This window comes from Eurypyga helias, unplaced genomic scaffold, assembly GCF_000690775.1.
Source record: "Eurypyga helias isolate BGI_N326 unplaced genomic scaffold, ASM69077v1 scaffold9972, whole genome shotgun sequence".
Lineage (NCBI taxonomy): Eukaryota > Metazoa > Chordata > Aves > Eurypygiformes > Eurypygidae > Eurypyga > Eurypyga helias.
In genome coordinates, this window is record NW_010235285.1 from 5,483 (window position 1) to 24,674 (window position 19,192).

Genomic DNA, 19,192 nt, shown 5'->3' on the forward strand with positions numbered 1-19,192 from the left:
CAGCATGGCTAATTGAATCTGGCTTGTCTGTGCAGATGTGCAGAGTGCCACTCTCCAACTGCTCCTGACACAGACCTCGGTTTTCGTGTGGCAGATATTGCTCAGCTGAGGAACAGAAGCCCCTAGAAACCTTATCCTGTTTCAGTTTTTAAAAATGGACCAATATTCTTTCCAAGGAAAAAAAATCATTCTTTAAGAAGTAAACATTTTTCAAGAAACAACCGTCCCCTGCATTTATTATGTCTTTCAATGGAAAACAGCCTGTAACTTGGTAAAAATGCTGCATAATTTTTTTTGCCTTTTATCTTCATTCCCTTCCGTGTCCCCTTGCTGCAGCAGCAGGGCTGAGTGAACGACAGCATCGGCTTCTCTTGATTAGCCGGAAAAGAATACTGTAGGCATCAGCCACCAAAACCCCGCCTGGCTGTCGTTTAGCCTGAAAGCCTGAGTTTATACAAAAATCTCCTTCTTTCAACTCGCAGGGTAGCTAAAGCCGCAGTTCGCCCTGCTGGGACCCGCACACATCCTTTGTTACGTGTTTAATAACCGGACATGTTGCGCAAAAGCCTTATTTTCCACATAGCCTGTCCTCAAAGTGACCTTTTCTCTTTTAATCTTGCTGGTATTTTCCTCCACCACTCTGTCCAGATTTCACCTGGACATACTTCCCACTTCCTAAGCCTTAGCACATCTCTGCAGGCTGATCACTGGCTGGGGTGTGACTGAAATGCCTGCTGCTGTGGGTGAGCCCTCTGTTACTTGTGCCACTTTACACCTCTCCTCGAGCACGGCCCTTTCCGGGAGCTGGGTCTAGACCTCTGCTCTGAAAGACTGTGCTGCGTTCCTTCCTGACAGCTCTGTGCGATGCTTCTGGGACAGAGAGGGGGCAAGGGGATTGGTGAGTGGGAAGAGAAGCCCTCTCCATGGAGTGGGTACACTGGTTCCTGCAACTGGCTGCAGGAGGAAGCCGTGCTGGAGGAAAGATAGATCCGTTATTCTGGGCATCCCCGGTTCTCGACACATTTCCCTGAGGGGCTGGTGCTGGAGGTGGTGGCACAAAGCACCTTCAGCTTTGACTGCTCCCAAATACCCCCATCACAGGGGGTGCAGCACCACAGGGCTGCTCCGGATCCCTGGGGCCTTGCACTGGGGGCTGCGTACACCAGCGCGTGTGAACGGCGCCGTTCCAGGCGGGTTTAGTTCCCACAATGGAATTGCTGAAGGGCAGCATGTTTCCTGGGAGGTGGGCAAGGTGTTCCCACCAGCCCATGATATGATGCAGCATTTTTCTTGCCAGTATGGGGCACTGGAGCTAAGGGAAGAGCAACCTTTCTTGCGCTATTTTTGGCCGTCTTAGAAAGAAATCTAATCATGGCCCCTGGCTTGTCATCTTTTCATGAAAGCACCATAAGCCAGAGCTCCCAGCAAGCCTCATAAAACTCTGGATTTACAGGGGACCTTTCATCTACATCCATTTAAAATGTTCCCTGCCAGGCAGCTGACTATGGACGGAAATCATCATTTGAAAAGATCTTACTTTAAGGACTGTACACACTGTCTTAAATGCTGCTTCAGTTCTTCATCCTTTTCACAGGATTCCAGCATGGCGTGTGCATCCTCGTGGTGACAGCAGTAGATTTTATATGTGTCTTCTAGTGGGCCTTTAATCTGCAAGAACACTTCCCCTGTTAAGGAGAAAAACAAAGCGTGTCAAGGCAGACAACAGCATCTCAGAAGGAGTTTTATTATTCCACCGCATTAGCCGTGAGCTAAAAAGGCTGGCTTCCACTTTACTTCCCTTAGAAACGATCTTGTGTGTTTATGTGCATTATTTATTACAGGTATTTCTCAGCTGCTCGTCTTTGTCATAGCCAGGCACCACTGCATCAGTGTTAATGCACAAGAATTCCCCCCAGGAAAGGCCTGAAGTCTCTACACCCCGCACCCCTTCGTACCCAACCCCCTAATTCGCTGCCCCAGCTTAGTGCCCCGCTGGTGGAAGCCTCACAGGAGAGCTTAACTCTTAAGGGGAGACTGTTCTGGAGTTGGGGGCTGGCAGCAAGCCTGTCCCTTCTCCTTTTGATGCTTTTTTCAACCGAATATGAACTTAAATAGGTTATAACAGGAATAATGACTCCATCTCCCATTAGCCGTTTCACTTTTATCTGTTTTGCACAATCCTGAAATGGCAATTGTTATGGCCTGGAATAGAGATTTTTCTTCACATGACAGAGGAGCAACCTCCACCCCTCCCCTGATTAGATAAAACCACCATGGATTCCAGCCATTTTTATATAGTGTTTAGGTTTAGCTACAACTGAAGGGGGAAGACATTGCCATTTCCAGTCCTCTACGCCACCATTTTCCCCCAAAGAACAGAATTTCAGAGGCAGTAAAGCAGCCCTGTGCCCATTTCCCATTTAATTCTGGTGCCTAATTCTCTCAGCCCAAAGCTGCTGGCCCAGTTTCTGTGTATGTAAGAAATACGTGAGCGGAGAGGGCATGCTTCGTCTCTTCTGCTGAGACATTCCTGCGGTTCTCACACCCTGGTGTAAGAACCTGATCAGCATCCTGATCAGCATCCTTGGAGATGCATACAATGAACAAAAGCAGTGGTGAAAACTCCTGTCTCGGGCAGTTGCCGAGAGTTGCATCCGCGTGGCAGCCAGCCCGATGTTTTATAAACATTTCTGTGGAGTTATAGGAATGATTATTAAAGTTAGAAGCGGAACAGCACGTTAATTGGGAGCTCTCTGTTCATTCAGAGCGAGCGCCAGGCTGTCAGGCATCCTGCGTGCCTCATCCTGAGCGGAGTGGGCTGATTCATAATGCATCGCGTTGAACTGCTCCGTCTTGAAGTGAAAAATGATTCAGTTACCACAGTAACACAGCTCGGGATTTTTTCCCCTGGCAGCGAAGGTTAACTGGGCTGTCTGGTGCCTGTTGGTTTCAAGGTGCGAGTAAGGGAACGACAGTGACAGAGCTGAGACCACACAAATTCGTCTGAGTCACGGGAAGGCCAGCCAGAAAAGCAGCAGTGTCCGTAGGTGAATGCTCTGCAGCTGGCTGGCTGCTCTGCCTGTGCTCAACACGAGTGCTGACGGCTACCAACGCCCCTCGCACCCCGACTTTCCCATCAGCTCTCTACCCAGGCCTTCGTTAGCCAGCGGCGTAAGGAAACCTTAACAAGCTTCCTCTCCATCCTGCTCCCTTGGCACCTGACCCACAGAGGTGCTGAGCTCTCAGTCTGCACCAGCTTGAAGCGGAGCTCCAAGTGCTCCGTGGCCCATACTATGCAAAGCGCTCAAGTGGTTGTTTTCTGAGGCGAAAATGCCAGCTATGGGCTTACAGCTCATTTCAGCTTATACCAGAGGCTGGAAATTATCCTCCTCTTCTCCAGAATGAGAGATGAGCAAGAGCTGTTCACTGATGTGTTGTGCCACAAGGACAGCTACTTTCACTGATGCTCAGTGATGAGAAAAATCATGTGCCGATGTCATGGATAGGGCCTTTTAAAAGCAGACAGATTTCCTCAGCGTAAAGCCCTTCCTGGTTCTGAGCCACATGGACCAAATCAGATGAGCTCTGGGCGTATCACCGCGGGAGCTTGCTTTATGGGCCAAAACCACATTGTACTGGGGCACGGGTTTAAAAATACAGTCTTCTGCACACTCCGACAGATCCAAATCTGCCTGATGCCTTTTCTTAAGTGTGCTACTCAGCAGTCTGAAAGAGAACATCCTAGGAGGAAGCTTGGTGTCCTGTGTGGACAGCCGGGGGAGAGGGAGGCGGAAGGGGTCTAATTGCTAAAGCCAAGGTAGGGTTACACAGTCTGTATACAGTATATATTCCCCCGTATACAGTATCCAGAACAGAGAGCAGAAGAAGTACAGGAGAGAACTAGGAAGGGTGTTTAACCTCAGCAGTGTTCAGCGCCGGAAGACCAAGCACCACGAAAGATCTGTGTACAAGAACAGTTTAGCTCAGGTTAGGAGAGGGCTTGCGGGGCCAGTCTCTGGGTAGTGCTCATCTCCCGTGCCCAGGCTGCGCGGTGGAGCGGTCAGACACACAGCTGGAGGATGGGACTGCCAGAAGAAGCACCCTGAGGGCACGTCACATACCACCAAGGGCAACTCTCAACCTACGGAGACGGGCTACAGCCAACCCGGAGTAAGGCCTCTTGACGTGTGTTGTCGGGGTACCAGGCCCTTAGCACCGACTGTTTCACTCCAGAGGTCTGCTCCTACTGGGCACCACTCAGCGGTGGGACATAGCCCAAGGTGTGGAGAACACAGGCTGAAACAGGACGCGAATACAAGCAACCAAGCCAGTGAGTTAGCAGTTCTCCCCAGCTGCACCATGACCGGGTTACCTTCACAGTAAGATTTCACTGCAAGATGCTGAAATCCCATAAACGTGACACAACACGACTGGCGTGCTAAACAGATTCTCAGCCTGCCTCTTCTACAGACTGGCTTTAACAATGTTTACGCTGATTATGAAGATCCTGAAGACAAAATTATCACCTTGCTGTACTTGTGGAGGATGGCAAACCTGCTAACTTACTGCTCACAGTGAGGCAGTTATTCCCCCTGCTTTTGTCTCAGCCTGTAGAAGAACATCTCACACCTTACCTGCCATCTTTTTCCCTGCCATGATTTAGTCAACATTGTGATCCCCAACCCCATACATTTTCCTGGTTCTTTGATTCTGGAGAAATCCACCCTAATAGATGGATGAAATTGTTTGTCTTTCCTTATGGATGTGGCAGGGAACTGAAAGGATGATTCTCCTGGCTGTGAGAAAGGCATTTCCTGCTAGAATAGAACATTGCCTATTAACGGTATGAGTCATCAGGATGCACTTTTATTGAAATACTGCCAAACAACACCGTCGCATCAAACTACATTAAGCTGTTGCCTTGGCAAACCAGACCGAGACGTACTAGGATTAGTACCTTTGCTAAGCCTCTTGCGCTTTCATGTCGTGTTTCTTAGTCGAACGGCAACCAGTAATGTTTTACACCATTATTTGTGAGAAGAGGGGTCCTTTCTATAACACGATACCCACGGGAGTGGTCAGTTTAGGGAATAAAGAACCTCTCTGACCTCTGAATCATGGGTGGAAGTTTGCTAAACAAACTGGGTGACTTTGCACTGCAGCAGATTAAGAATTCTCACCTGTTCCCTTCAGGTGGATCACCTGTACACTGGAGAAGCAGTTATGGGGAGGTGATGAGCTTCTTAAATCTCTCCAGCTCTGCAGGTGAATAGATGACAGTCTTAGCTGTTATGTCCTGACCTGCAGAATGTGTGACTTGTGACATACGCGGGGGCAATTCCGTTGCTGAAAAAACCCACAGTCCCTACAGGCATAAAATACCGATTACAGCTTTCTTGCCTTCACTGACCGTCTCCCTGTTAAGCCTTAACCACCTCCCACACGGGTTGTATCACAAGTAAATACACATTTACAGTGTTCAGGGAAGGGCTGTGATGTGGTTAACGTTCCAATCGTTTTTAATGCTTGTCTTGAATGGCACGATTGTGCATGTGCAGTGTGAGAGCAGCTGTAAGCGTGAGGAGAGTTAGGTAGGAATATCACACTAGATGAGCAGGGTATTATCAGTGTGTGGCATAACTCAGCGCTGCCGGTTTTACTCATGCTAAACTCATTCCTTCCTTCCTTCCCCTCAACACCCGGGTGGATGGAAACAGAGCATCATGATCATATGAGCAGAGCAGAGCAACAGGACAGGCCTCACGTGCCATCTTTCCTGTGTCGCTGTGGCCAGCTTGCAGCACGTTAGCCCTGGGAGCGGTACTAGTTAACGTGATGAGGGTAGAGGACAGGAGAGTGTTGTTTATTCTTTCACGTAGCTTTGTAGAACTCAAGAGGACAGTAAACATACCGATTATTTGCATGGGTGGTTCCACATCTGTCGTGGCTTCTTCCAGCAATGACAGCAGTTTGGCTGATACTTGACGGACCAATTCAATGTTGCTAAACAAGCCATCCACGTCAAAGCCAGCAATCTAATGGAATACAAATATTAAGCGGCTACCGACGAAGGATAAAGAAGGACATGGTGCATTACAGGCCTTCGCTTGCTATGCCCTGCGTGTTCAACACACCAGGAAGCCCCACTTCTGCAAAACCTCATATAAACATCCTCCTTGTGACTTCAAGGACACGTATACGGTTTTCAGATTAGTATAATATGGTTGACGCAGTTAACAAAGGGCACGCTATCGAGTGCTTTTAACCTTATTTCGAACCGTTCCTAATCTAAAAGTGTTTGCTTAGGAAGGAAATAAATATTATCATCTGAATAAAGAAAAGATCCTTAGCTGGCTTTAGGATGTTTGTTTACCTCCCCACAGAGGAAGAGAAGAGCTGACAGTGGGTTTGATTCCTTGATTACCAGTAGCTACCAGAGGCCGCTACATAAACTGAGACCTTGGCGCTTAGGTGCCAGCTGATAGGTACAAGACTTCCAGGTGGTGGTACCATTTGAAGTTAGTTGTTCTGTACATCCAAAAATACCATCAAGATCATGTAATTTCCACTAGAACAAACACATTTACAATTCTGGGTATTAAAATAACCCACAGAGCTTCCCAGAGCCGGAGTGCACAACACTGACTTACTTCAGTGGACTGCCTCGATTTACACCAACAGAAAATTTTGGTCCCGTGTTCCTCCTCATTTTGGGGCAAGCAAAAATTTCCTTCCAGGACACATACTTTTCATGCAGTAGTTAGTTATTTCCTTGCCCAGCAGGGCAATGCTTAGTAGCCCAGGGCAGTTGGAGATAGCGAGTGGCAGCATGCTAACACCGGGAACAAAGGCAGGACTGACTCTGACGTCCGTATTGATACTCCCTGAACTCTCTCCCCATTAGAGACGGAATTGCTGACTTACGGAGCAGCCTACCAGATGCCAGAAGGACCAAACGGCATGCCGTTGTAACAGAATCAGAAATACACTTTCAGTACTAAGGCACTTAATTTCTTTGTAAGTATTACAGGGGCTGAAACATACCCATTTGGAAACACGGAACAGATTCGTTGCTAGGCCAATTTTCTAAACGCTGTCCTTCTCTGAACACGTTACAAACTTTCAGTGCAGTAGTTTATCCCAGAACCAGCCTTAAAACCCTATAACATTCTTGAAAGCTTTTCAAAAATGCACTGGTTATTAAATTAATGGTTATAATCTCTAAATTACTCTTCCTGGATACATCTGGCACGGGACTCCTGACCTCTGCTCCGGCACAGTGCCTGCATGGTATCTGGAATGATGCTGCGGGCGGGCACTTACACACTCTAATACAGTGCCAAAGGACAGGATCGAAACATGTTTTCAGCTGCTGAAAGGGCAAAGGAATCAGCACGCTCGTCAAACATCGCAGCGAGCTGAAGCAGAAAATGCTCCTGCTCGGTGCTGGCCAGGCTGGGGAGGGAGTCCAGTGGAGACTGCTTCTAAGGGATGAACAAGTGAGGAGGAAGAGTAGGTCAAGAACTCCTCAAAGTTATGCCAGCAGGTGCCAGCTCTTCTGAAAATGGGCTGGAACAAACTCTGGTAGAGTTTGAAGAAAGAAAAAAGGTCCTGCAGGAGTGCAAACAGCATAGGCTCCAGCTGACCACAGCACTTCCCGAAGGGGCAGTGCCACTGTCATCTAAAGACACCTCGACCCCTGCCCCTGTATTTTGACACCGCTTTCATACGGAACCCTACACACAGAATAGTTAGCCTAAGGTCTGTTTGAGATTATGCCAGCCCTGTGTTAGCAGCAGGGACATTGGTGCAGCCTCTGTGAACACTGTTGCAGGCCCCACAACACACGACTTTCTCTGGACAGTTCCCAGCTGGCGGCTGCACAGGTTTTCCTCAAATGGAAATACTGGAGGAAAAGGCGCTCTTTGAAGTCTCAGCTGAAGACAAAAATGGGTATCATCAGCCTAGGAAGATCTTTTGCCTGAGATAGTTTATGGGCCTGCCTTCCTAAATTTACCTTTTCTGTGCAGAATGTGAATTTCTTAAGCACTCACTGGGCTGGTGGGCATGGTATTTCTCCACCACGGCCGTCGGAAAGGCTGGATTGAGTTACCTCTACGGCTCAATTTAACCTTCATGGGGAGGTTCATGACTTCCAGGTTATTAGCATGGAAAATACTTGGGTTTATTATTTTTTACTGATTTTGGAGGTGCCAGTGAAGGTCTGCCAGGGCATGTGCTGGGGGCTGTGATTACAGAGCAGTGTGGAGAGGTGGAAGCTGCTGTGGCAGCCCATGGAGAGGGATATAGCATCCAAGCTGCTCTCTGGGCGAGTACCTTGATGCAAGTGCAGCACAACTGTCGGGAGCGTGTCTGACTCCCTGCTGTCCTCGCTAGAGCCCTGGCACGTCCCTTTACGGAAGGCTAGCTCTGGACCCGCTCCTGGCACCGTGTCCCTCTCGCGCTGACACTTGTGCTCGCGTTAAGATTATCTGCAAGCAGAACGTGGGTGAGACCTTGGCGTCACCCCCTCGTCCTCTGCCCCCGGTGCTCACCTGCTTGTTTCTCAGGGGCTGAATCACTTCCTTGATGCAGAGATCCAGGTCGCTGATGTAGTCCTTCTCTGTCTGCATGAGCTCTGTGATGATCTTCACCCTCCTGGCCATCATGCGTCTGCTGACTTGTTCTTCATCCTCCTGCGGCGAAGTGGCAGGGGTCGGGGTCCCCGCCTGCGGGGCCATTTTTTCTGTTTAAAAGAGGGAGTGTTGTGAGGAGCATCATAATGCTGCACACTCACCCAGCTTGCCCTGCACGACTGTGGGAGAATGTAGCTGGTGCCTGTTGGAAACTCCCAAATTGCCTTGGCAAGCAGGAGAAGCAGCATAAGGAATGGCAATCCCAGATGAGACTGAGTGTCGTGCCATCTCCCTCCTCTAAAAGCGGACACGGGTTTGGCGAAGGAAACCATCCATTTGGAGCAAGAGGATAGCCCATCACCACCCCACCCGGCTTTCATGTTATGTATGTGGGCACAAGTTTTCCATGGAGCACAGGGGAGTTTGATCCTTGTCACGCTGAAATGCAAGGATAGCTGATGCCTTTCTCCTTGGAAAACACAGTGTCGGTCTGACATCTGTTATGGTTTGGAGGATGGGAGAAAACGTGCTCCTGTGGAAGCAGACGGCTGTGGTTACCATAAATGAGCTTCACCGGAGTAACCTGCGCTCTGCGTGGTGCCGAGTCTATTCCCGGGAGGCTGAGGGCTGCAGGTACGGGGAGGCAGCTTTCACACGAAGACAGGCTTACCAACGATGACAAACCCGTGTTTCTGTTTAAATGATTTCTTTGAAAGTGCAAAGGAATTACGGGAGAGTATGGGAAAACCTTGAATGATCACTAACAAACATTTCTCAGAACAAGGGGGATCACTGGGATCAAGACATTCTTAACTGTTTTTCCAAACTCAAGACCTAAAATATCTGATTTGTTCCAAATACGTGGGAACACAGTGAGACTTCTGTAGTAATTTATGTCTGCTACAGGACCTGCACACAACCCACGTATCTGTGACGATGGCCTTCCCTCCTGCTGTTTTGTAAAGCAGCCTGCGGGCGCCCGGGGCAGCTGTACAAAGGGCACCGAATCTTACCCGTGCACTCACAATCCGTGTTTTTCGTTAGGAAAAACACACACACACGATAAACCCAAAAGAAAGATTTCAGAGGCTGTTCTGTTTTTCTGCTAGCCACAAGATGGTGCAGAGTACCAAGGAAGACGGACGTATCGCTACGTACTCACGGCTGCATTACCAGGGTCGTGCTTTGACGGCACCGGCTTTTACTGCTCGGCAGCCAGGGATGGGAATCTGCTGAGGGTCAGACTGCTGCCTTCGTGTCAGCGTCTCGGAGGAGCGTGCTGTGTAACAAGGCAATAGCAAGCAGGGTCTGAGGCTGATAGCCAGTACTGACTCGGTTGCAGTTGCTTGACCCAATTGTCGAGGGCGAAGGCATGAGCACTCAGGTGAGCGTCGAAGAGCACGCAGGAGATGACCTGGAGCTGGACTTGTGGGAAAACCAGGCAGCTTTCAGGGGAGAGGGCTGAGAGCTGTCAATTGGTGTAAACCCAATGTATCATCATCCTCAACCCCTTCTACAATTAGGCTGAGCACAGGTACACAGGAAGGGCAGTTTTGTTATCAGTCCTTCTCCCGCTCTGTAGTGAGACTGATGTGGCCACAGTTATTGTTTCAAATAACTGCTTTGGGACTGCTCCGCTGCCTCTGTACGGACAGTTCTAAACTGTGAGGACAAGGAACCCAAACAAAGCGTGGAGGAGGGGCTGTTTTTCCAGACATTTTTGTAATTAGATGTACTTCTTGAGTCTGTAGCCTTGAAGTCTGTGTGTAACACAGGCATGAACGTGTTGTCCTCAGGTTTGTGCACGGGCAATAATACAGAAACACGATGAGGGGTTTAAATTGAAAGAGGGTAAATTCAGGTTGGATATCAGGAAAATGTTCTTCCCGCAGAGGGGGGGGAGGTGCTGGGACAGGGTGCCCAGAGAAGCTGTGGATGCCCCATCCCTGGGAGTGTCCAAGGCCAGGCTGGATGAGGCTTGGAGCAACCTGGTCTAGTGGAAGGTGTCCCTGCCCATGGCAGGGGGGTTGGAACTAGATGGTCTTTGCGGTCCCTTCCAACCCAAACCATTCTATGATTTGATGATGTTTCCCCTCTGCATGGCTTGGGCTATTGCAAGAATTTTAAGCAGAATCTTGGCCTAGCGAGTCCGTGCTGCTGCGAGCACCCAGACTTCAGAGGAGCCCACTGGCTGCAGAGCTCATCCACCAACGGTGCTGTGTGCTGGAGGCAGCAGGCTCTGCCCTTCCTTCGGTGAGGTGGAGAGCTAAACTGGGACCAGCCCTGCTGCAGGGTTCCCCCTGAGCAACTTCTGCTAGGGCTGCAGAAGGGGACCGCCTCATCTGCTGCTTACACGCTGAAATGGCAGGCACGTTTTCCTCTAAGAACTTACAGTGTGTAACACTTCTAAGTTCACAAGGAACCACATGAACAATCCTTTTCCATTCCAGTTCTGGACCAAAATTGGCATCTTTCTTGAGACTGGGTGTGGAAGCGTTTCTGTGTGCCTGTATGAGGGAGCTCAGGACGACTCCTGAGAAAATGCAGAGTTGCAGACGTCCTGGAAGATCTCAGGAGTGCACTGGTAGGATACCAGATGGAATTTGAAGGTGAACACAAGATGCTGTGCTAAGCAAGTTTCTAGTGGTTTATACTGGTAGCAAGGGAGGGCATTACAAGAGCAAAAGAAAGCCACTCTATCCCACCTTGGGCTGGAAGTTGCAAGCCCTCGAGAGGCTGTTCTTCCTGTTCATGTCATTAGATCAGCCTGATCAAATCTGAGTCTTGCATTATGTCAGGGCTCATCCTGACATATTATCCTTATTGCATGAGTGATGATCATGCTAGGAAATAAAAACTATTCTCAACAGGAAGAAATAACCGTGAGAAATGTCAGGTAGATGCTGTTTCCTTATAGAAAACATGTTTTTAATAAATGTATCCTTTTGTTAAAAGTAATGTAATTTTCCATTTTCACTCGGTACGTTCACTTTTTCATTTCAGACATGTCTGTCTCTATAGGATGCAACAGCAAGATCCTGAAGTGATGATTACAGCCAAGCCCCGTGATTTCATGTTCAGCTGATTGCTTTTGACCAGTTTGAGAACATTAGTACCTTGCAGAAATCCTTGTGGAGTGAGTCCAAGTTTAGTGAACGCACAAACAGCAAGTGCATATCTGGAATATAAGCAGACAGGTTTCTACCTGGTTTCATGCACCAACCCTGGCATGGTGAGAGAGGATCAGCAGGGAGAGACAGAGCTGAGGATTAACTGCTACCATAAGAATGTGGCTCGTTATCCTTGGAGATGCCAGCTTAGGAAAAAAAAAAACTGTCTGTTGAATTATTAGACAGCTCCATCAGTTCACAAAGACGTGATTGGTGCTTTCAGGAGGCATAAAAATGTAAAGTAGAAGGCAGTGTTTGCAGTCGTTGCTTTGTGATGCCAGTTATCTGCAGGAACCACCTTCCTGGAGGACTTTGCGTTGGAGAGGAAGGTGGTGCCTGCGGTTTTCCAGGTGTGTATTGAAGTGCACGGCTCTGCGGGCACGGAACAGGAAGCTCCCTCTGTGCTGACGCAGGCGAAGCAGCCACACATCTTACAAAACCAGTTTCTTGTAAGTGTGAAGTGTAAAACCATCCCCAGCTGGAGACACCCTGCAGCGCGTGATGCGGAGCAGAGCCTGCCACGTGCCAACGCAGCTCTCCTCTAGGCCGGGGGGCACTGGGGGATCCACGGCGGGCGGCTGGAGGAGCAGCCAGAGCAGCTCTGCCGGGCCTGAGTGCTCACGTTTCCCTGGCTTCCCCACCTAGACAGTGAGCAGCTCCCAGGGACCTGCTCCACCCATCCCTCCTCCCAGGGAAGTGCTCAGGTCGGGTGTGACGTCTGCCCTTGGGTTTCTCCCCATCTGATGCTTTCCATGTGGAAGGGAAGGTGCTGGCCTGGGATACAGCACAAGGTACAGCGACGCCAGAGCCCGGAGCAGTAACGGGCCTTGTCGCCACCGAGGCAGCATTCGGAGGACACCGAAGCGCAAGTCCTGCCCTCGCGCTGGCGGATACAGGGATTTTGCCTGGCACAAGGGAGCGGCGAGGGCATAAGTTACCCAGGTATAACAAACAAATTGCAGCATTACTGTCTTTTCACTTGTGAAACCGGACTCTCACACACCCCAGATAAAATTACTCCTCTGTGAAAGCGAGTCCTCAGATAACCCGGAGATCACACACGGGAATGTACACTGGCTTTGACCAGCTGGATCTGGGAATGAAACGCAGGCGGCCAAGTTCAGGCACTGCTGCTGTAGCAGTTTCCCTATACCCCTCGCGTCTCCCCTCGCACGGCAGCGCCGGCTCTGCCCCTGACACCCTGCTTCTGCTGCGCGTGTGGGAGGGCTGCAGGGCACAGGGGCGCTGCGATCCTTGGAAGTGACGGAGCTGGAAGTGGGACAAGCAGTGGGAAAGGATGGCGTGTCCTGCTGCGTGTGGTAGAAGTCCATCCCGTGGGCTAAGACACGGGGAGTTTTACTCCATATCCCACTCTCCCTGGGAGGGACTGCTTCACAGGGGTGTCTCGCCGTTCTGCACCAGTCGTTGCAGTGCAACAGGATGGTGCAGACACGGTGCGAGTCACATCCGCTGAACTCCGCAGGGACTGGGGAGGGATGTGGAGAACACCCTCTTCTTTTACTCACAGAGGCACGTAACAGCAGCGGTGTTCACGAGTGGGTTTGTTGCAGGCGGGCTGCGAGGTACAATGCAAAAAGCCCCTTTTCCGAACAGCCCAGGACCACAGTGACCTTGCATCCATCTTCCCGGGCAACAGGTTCGCTTATAAAACCTCCAACAGAGACTTCCCTGCAATTAGGTCACTCCATCTTTGATCATTTTTTTGTTCCATGAGGTACAGGCAATATTTACATTCAACACACAGGTTCTTTCTTCAATTCCTTGACAGCAGAACGCTTTAATTGTGCGTGTGCTGACAGGACTACAGAGGGAAGCCATGTGACCGCCGCGGAAGGGAAGACAGCTCCTCACCAGCTGACAGAAGAATGCCCTTATTGTGAGCACCCGGACTTACAAATAACCCTTTCCAGCGGGTCACACACCGGAATAAACACACCGCTCCTGCAGCACTGCGCTGATACGTTAATAAAGTAAGAACCGAGGGAGGGCTGCACCCCAACCACTTCCCCGGACACAGGCACCCCAAGATTTGCATGGATTAGCTGTGAGCAGGTGACCCACGAGGAGGAGGATCCGTAAAGCTCCTTGGGTCCCAGTCTCCACTGCCTTACCCCAGCTGCTGCTGGCAGTGATGCTGCAGTAGCTCCTGAGTCCTAAGCCACACGGCAGGACTTGCTTGTGCCAAGCGCTGTGCAAACACAGCAGCAAAAAATGGATCCTGCTCCCGAAAGATGAGAGCGCTTCCCAGCCCGGCGGCCACAGCCAGTTCATGGAATAACCCCAGCTTTATTGCAGCGGGTTAACAGAACTAGATCCTCCGAGCTCAACCTTGCATGGGAGAAAAGTATTTGGTGGACTGGAGTGGGCGGTCCAAAGACCGACACACTTTGCAGTGAGAGGGAGATGCTCTGCACTGGAGCCCGTAGAGAGCTGATCAGGAAGTATAGCACAAAGCAAACGCATAACTGAGGAGAGGCGCGGAGCACCTTTCCTCCTGCCAGGAGGTGCAGGCAAGCTGCCTGCACGGGCAGCCCTCGCGAGACGAAGCCATGGGCTCTGCTGGCGGGCAGGAGGGTGGGAAGGAGGAAGGTGCCCAGCTTGGGATGGAGTGAAGGGGAATGCCACCAAGGGGTAGCAGCTTTCCAGCAATTTGTGTAATTTCGCAGGTGTCTGCGTCATTTCTGGTGTTGGTTATTTCTCATAACTACATCAGAGAAAGTGAAAGGTGGAATTCGGGGTTCAGATGCGAACCCTGAGGCAATGTATTGTGGTAGCTGCGTGATTGGGATCCCTATCACAGCTATGTCACTGGTGTATTTTAAGCTGCGGCACGTGCAAATGGTTTAACGGGGCAGTTGACCCATTCACAGCTCAAGTTATAAGGGAGCTAATAAGTAATAGATTTGTAAAACAAGTATTTCCAAGCACATATTGTCTTGCTGAGCACTGCACGTGTGATCTCTGATTCCTCCTGGAAACTCACCTTTTTCTCTAGCTCATTTTTCACACCAAGCACAAATTTGGTACACGATTATTAACAAAACCCAACAATCTGTCCGAAACCTAACAGACAGTGAACTGTGTTTTAACTTCCTTTGCATGGTCTGCCCTTTGTGGTTGATAGCATCTGCCCCCATGACACACCGTATCTTAATCTGCCCCCATCTTGCTAACATTTCTGTGCCAATAACTACATCAAGCAAACTCCTCTTACCAAAATACAGGGGTACTCACAGGATGGTGGCTTACATTACATAGACACTACTTTTACAGCTACTACTGTTGGATTTTTCCCTGTAGAAGAGAGACCAGCAGCTCCTACCAGCTGAACAGCTACGGATAATACATTGGAAAATAGAGCTGCTAAATACCATGTTGTGCCATTGCTTGAGGATGGGAGCAAGTTCTTCATTCCTCTGGAAAGGCCATATGTGCAGGGGTGTCTAGTGAACATAGAGCAGAGCACTGCTCAGAAATACCACAGCAGCCGTGTCTTAGCTCTTACAGTGACCCTTGATATTAGTTCTGCATCCATCACCAATGGTAGTGAATGTATCTTCCTTAACCCCATTCGTCCCTCTTAGGATAGTGATGCTTCTGTCCAGCTGATGGAGAACTATGGAAGAAGATGGGTGGGTGGGTAGGCAGGTAGATAATAGATAGATCAATCTGCTCTCGTCAGAGCTCCCTACAGTTCTGTGTCCAGCTCTGGAGTCCTCAGCATAAGGAGGATATTGACCGGGGTAGCGAGTCCAGAGGAGGCCCCGGAGATGCTCCGAGGGCTGGAGCCCCTCTGCCATGGGGACAGGCTGGGAGAGTTGGGGGGTTCAGCCTGGAGAAGGGAAGGCTCCGGGGAGACCTCAGAGCCCCTTCCGATGCCTGGGGGGGCTACAAGGAAGCTGGGTTTTTTGCTGGGTTTTTTTTTTTTTTCCCCCAAGGGCGGGGGGGAAAGGGACAGGGGGGGCCGAGAGGGAGATGGGACATCAGGAAGGAATTCTTCCCACAGAGGGTGGGAGCACTGGGACAGGTTGCCCAGAGAAGCTGTGGATGCCCCATCCCTGGGAGTGTCCAAGGCCAGGCTGGATGAGTCTGGGAGCAACCTGGGCTATGGAAGGTGTCCCTGCCCATGGCAGGGGGTGGCACTTGGGGGGGCTTTGAGGTCCCTTCCCACCCAAACTATTCCATGATTCTATGGGTACAGCATGATCAAGGTACTTCTGGACTCACCCAAGAATGCAACTACAACCTGAGCTCTGGATGGCTGGGCGGCTGTATCAGAACCTGACAGTTGCTAGCAATTGCCTTGTTTTCCCCTATCTAAAACGGGGCTGCAGGCAGGTTGTTATCTCACAGGATGAGCTGAAATAGATGCACTAGTGCTTGCCAAGCTCTTTGAGAATATAATGGTTGGTTACTTTGCATCTTGTTTCCTTTTTAAGAAGAGTAAAGCCAGGAAGTGTTGCATGACCATTCACACCAGATAAGGCATTGAATAGATGTGTCCAGTATCATAATTAACAATGAAAATGCTTTCTTGTGTGTTTAATGAATCCTTAATTTTAAAGTGAAAAAACTCTGCAGCTGTTTGCACCTTTGGCAATGCTATTGTGCTCATGTTTGCAGACTCCTGAGCAAACCACCTTGAGTACCCCAGAGATCTGGGTGATAGGCTCTGTTTCTCACTCTTTATGGCAAACATTTTGGCTTCTGTATAAACCAGCAAAACTTAAGATAAATCCCGGGGCAGAAACTGATTCTCAGGAGTTTTTATGCCTGGCAGCTTGCTCGCTTTATTTTGGGGTTTTGTTTGTTTGTTTACAGGTTTGATTTGGGGAGGTATACTTCCAGCACACCGAGCTGCACTTGGAGCATTTCAGAGCTGCTGGAATGGCTGGGGGGGCAACAGCCTGGTTTCTGCACAGGGGACCATATAAAGCACGCAGAGGACTGGAAGCGCTCTCGGGAGATGTCTCCCCGTGCCTCACCTTGCGAGAATATGCTGCAACGCTGAGGTAGGTGCTGCGGTACAGAGACAGCTTGGTCCCTTGTGCTCTGCCTAGATTGCCTGCCACCAGCAGACGTGAGGGTGCTCTGGCTCTTGGCTCCCCAGCCCCACTGACAGGGGATTCCCTTCTGCAGGGTCTGCTCCTGCCTTACACACCCTTGTCCGTGCTAATACCAACCACAGTTCTGCAGACTGTCTGTTGGAAAAAGGGGACTATAGAAGGAAGGGGCAACCAACCACAGAGCTTTTCTTCCAATTCCTATGAGAATCAAATACAAATTATTATCGTTTGTGTCTTTTGGCAAAGCATTTACTGTTCTAGGGTGATCGGAGAGTCCTGACCTGGTGATGCACCACGGAGCGTTTACGTCACCAACAGGTCTGTTGGGTTTCTTACCAAGAACGGAGAAGTCACGAGCTCTGTGCCAACCAAACCACTTCCCTCACCCTGGAGTAAGCACTAGTGAGAAAAATGAGGAACAGAAGGGTGTACATTCATAGCACATCGCCAGCACTGGCAGGTAACACACAAGGCCTGTGGTCATTATCAGATCCAGGCACATCCAGCTCACCAAAATTTGATCTGGACCAGACCTTGGCACACAACCTTTTCTTTCTCTTGAGACTGTAAAACCACTTCATAGCAATTTCTACAACTTTATATTTTCTCTCTGAGGACAGGCAACTTCCAATCCCATCTAAAGGCAGCAGGTGCCCCGTTAACCCATCCCCGTTTTGCTTGAACGACCGCGAGCAAGCAGGGTGAGCCCGTACCAGGCCAGCGCTCTGCAATAGGTGGCCACGGCAGGCTCAGCTGGTGTCAGGAGCTGTAGAGCTGGATTTACCGTCTCCTTGGCCTGTTGCCATAAACATCACCTCATCCTCTGCCACGACTGCCCAGGCTTCCCGCCCCCTTCGTTCCAGATTTCAAACAGAAGATGTTCATAGCATGAATACACCTGACATGGGACAGAGAGATACATACTTTTTTCTCGATACCACTCTGATAACCTCGACCTCACCCAGGCAACCCCCTCCACAGGTAAAAACCTGCTGTTCAGGTGGGACGTGTCCCAGGAGCTTGCCTGCCCAGCTGTAGCGATCCGTGCTTGTACCCTGAAACACGCCGCCAGGTCCCTGCAGCACGCGCCTGACCTAACTGACGATTTTTCATCTCCGCATTGATTAGCTATCATGAGGAGGGAACAGCGTAATCGATGAACCGCGCTGTTGTTTTCAGTGTACGCAGCCCCCGTAGAAATCCTATTATTTTCAGGTTTATTATTTTATTCTCTGCTTTTATTGTCTCTCTGAAGAAATGCTACTCCCTAATTAAGTGCATCAAAACCATAAAACAGCAACCCAAGGTATTTTCCTATTTTATTTCCCCATAAAGAATCATTGCCACAAGAGTGACTGTCACTAGGCAGTTACAGCACTGTTAGTAATACAGGTGTATATTACAATAATACTCAAACCCCGCGTTAGTGATGAGACCCTGTTGTTCCAAGACCCTGGAAACCCACAGAAATTCTTAAGTTCCAGAGCACTCCCAGAAATAGCCACAGACATTCCTCATGCTTCTCTCCCATTTGTGGCATTGCATTTAATTTCTGATTGACAGGCCCAACACTGACACAATTTGCCCATTTCTGGCCCAGATGCAAATTGCTGATTTGAAAAGAAACACTCTCCGTAATGGTATAATTTGAATCACCATCAAAAGATGTATTTGGAGGTACTTCAGTTCAGCCTTCTGAGCAACAGACACATCGTAGACCCTGGTATTTTTAACCGAAAGAGGAAACTGCCCTTGCTGCTTCTGACTAGTTAGCAAACACCCAGCGTGGTACGACCGCCAGAGGCAGCTGGGATGGAGCCATGGTGTTTTCACATCCCTGCTTGCACTCCAAAGGTGTTCTGGGATTGAATCAGAAAGATCCCAGCTGCATTTTTGCAGGAACATGCCAAACCCTTCAATTGCATCCCTACGTCTAATTATTTAGAAAAACCAGGGGAAACCCTTCACACCCTGGAAGCGGAGGGTGAGGGGGCGATCGCTCCCTCCAGCCCCGCGTGTGTGGGGCAGAGACTGCCCTTCCCTTCATCTGGAGGCCGCAGCCTGGAGGGTGTCGAGGCAGCCCCCCAGCCCAGAGCACCCCAAAAAGCAGAGCACCCCACGAGCTCCCCGCGTACCTTGCAGCTTCTGGCCGTACTCTGTCCTGTCGGACTGGCTCCTCCTCAGGGTGCCGTGGTCCCCACCAGCAGTGCTCTCCACCACGGGCTCCGTCCTCCTCCTCTCCCCCATGTACAGCCTGTTCCTCAGCAGGGCCAAATTCCTCCTCCTGCCCCCTGCGCCC

General features: G+C 50.0%; 1 protein-coding gene across 1 annotated transcript in view; it reads right to left on the reverse strand.

The window, feature by feature from the left end:
* Nucleotides 1-19,185, reverse strand: part of LOC104505924 (rho guanine nucleotide exchange factor 38-like) — a 20,344-nt gene extending 1,159 nt beyond the window's left edge. The window contains exons 1-4 of the mRNA XM_010146691.1: nt 19,029-19,185; nt 8,556-8,746; nt 5,912-6,035; nt 1,538-1,685 (exon numbers count right to left, since the gene is read on the reverse strand). Coding sequence (XP_010144993.1) covers nt 1,538-1,685; nt 5,912-6,035; nt 8,556-8,746; nt 19,029-19,140 — 575 coding nt within the window. The 5' untranslated portion in view covers nt 19,141-19,185. The remainder of the gene's footprint in view (nt 1-1,537; nt 1,686-5,911; nt 6,036-8,555; nt 8,747-19,028) is intronic.
* Nucleotides 19,186-19,192: the final 7 nt, after the last annotated feature.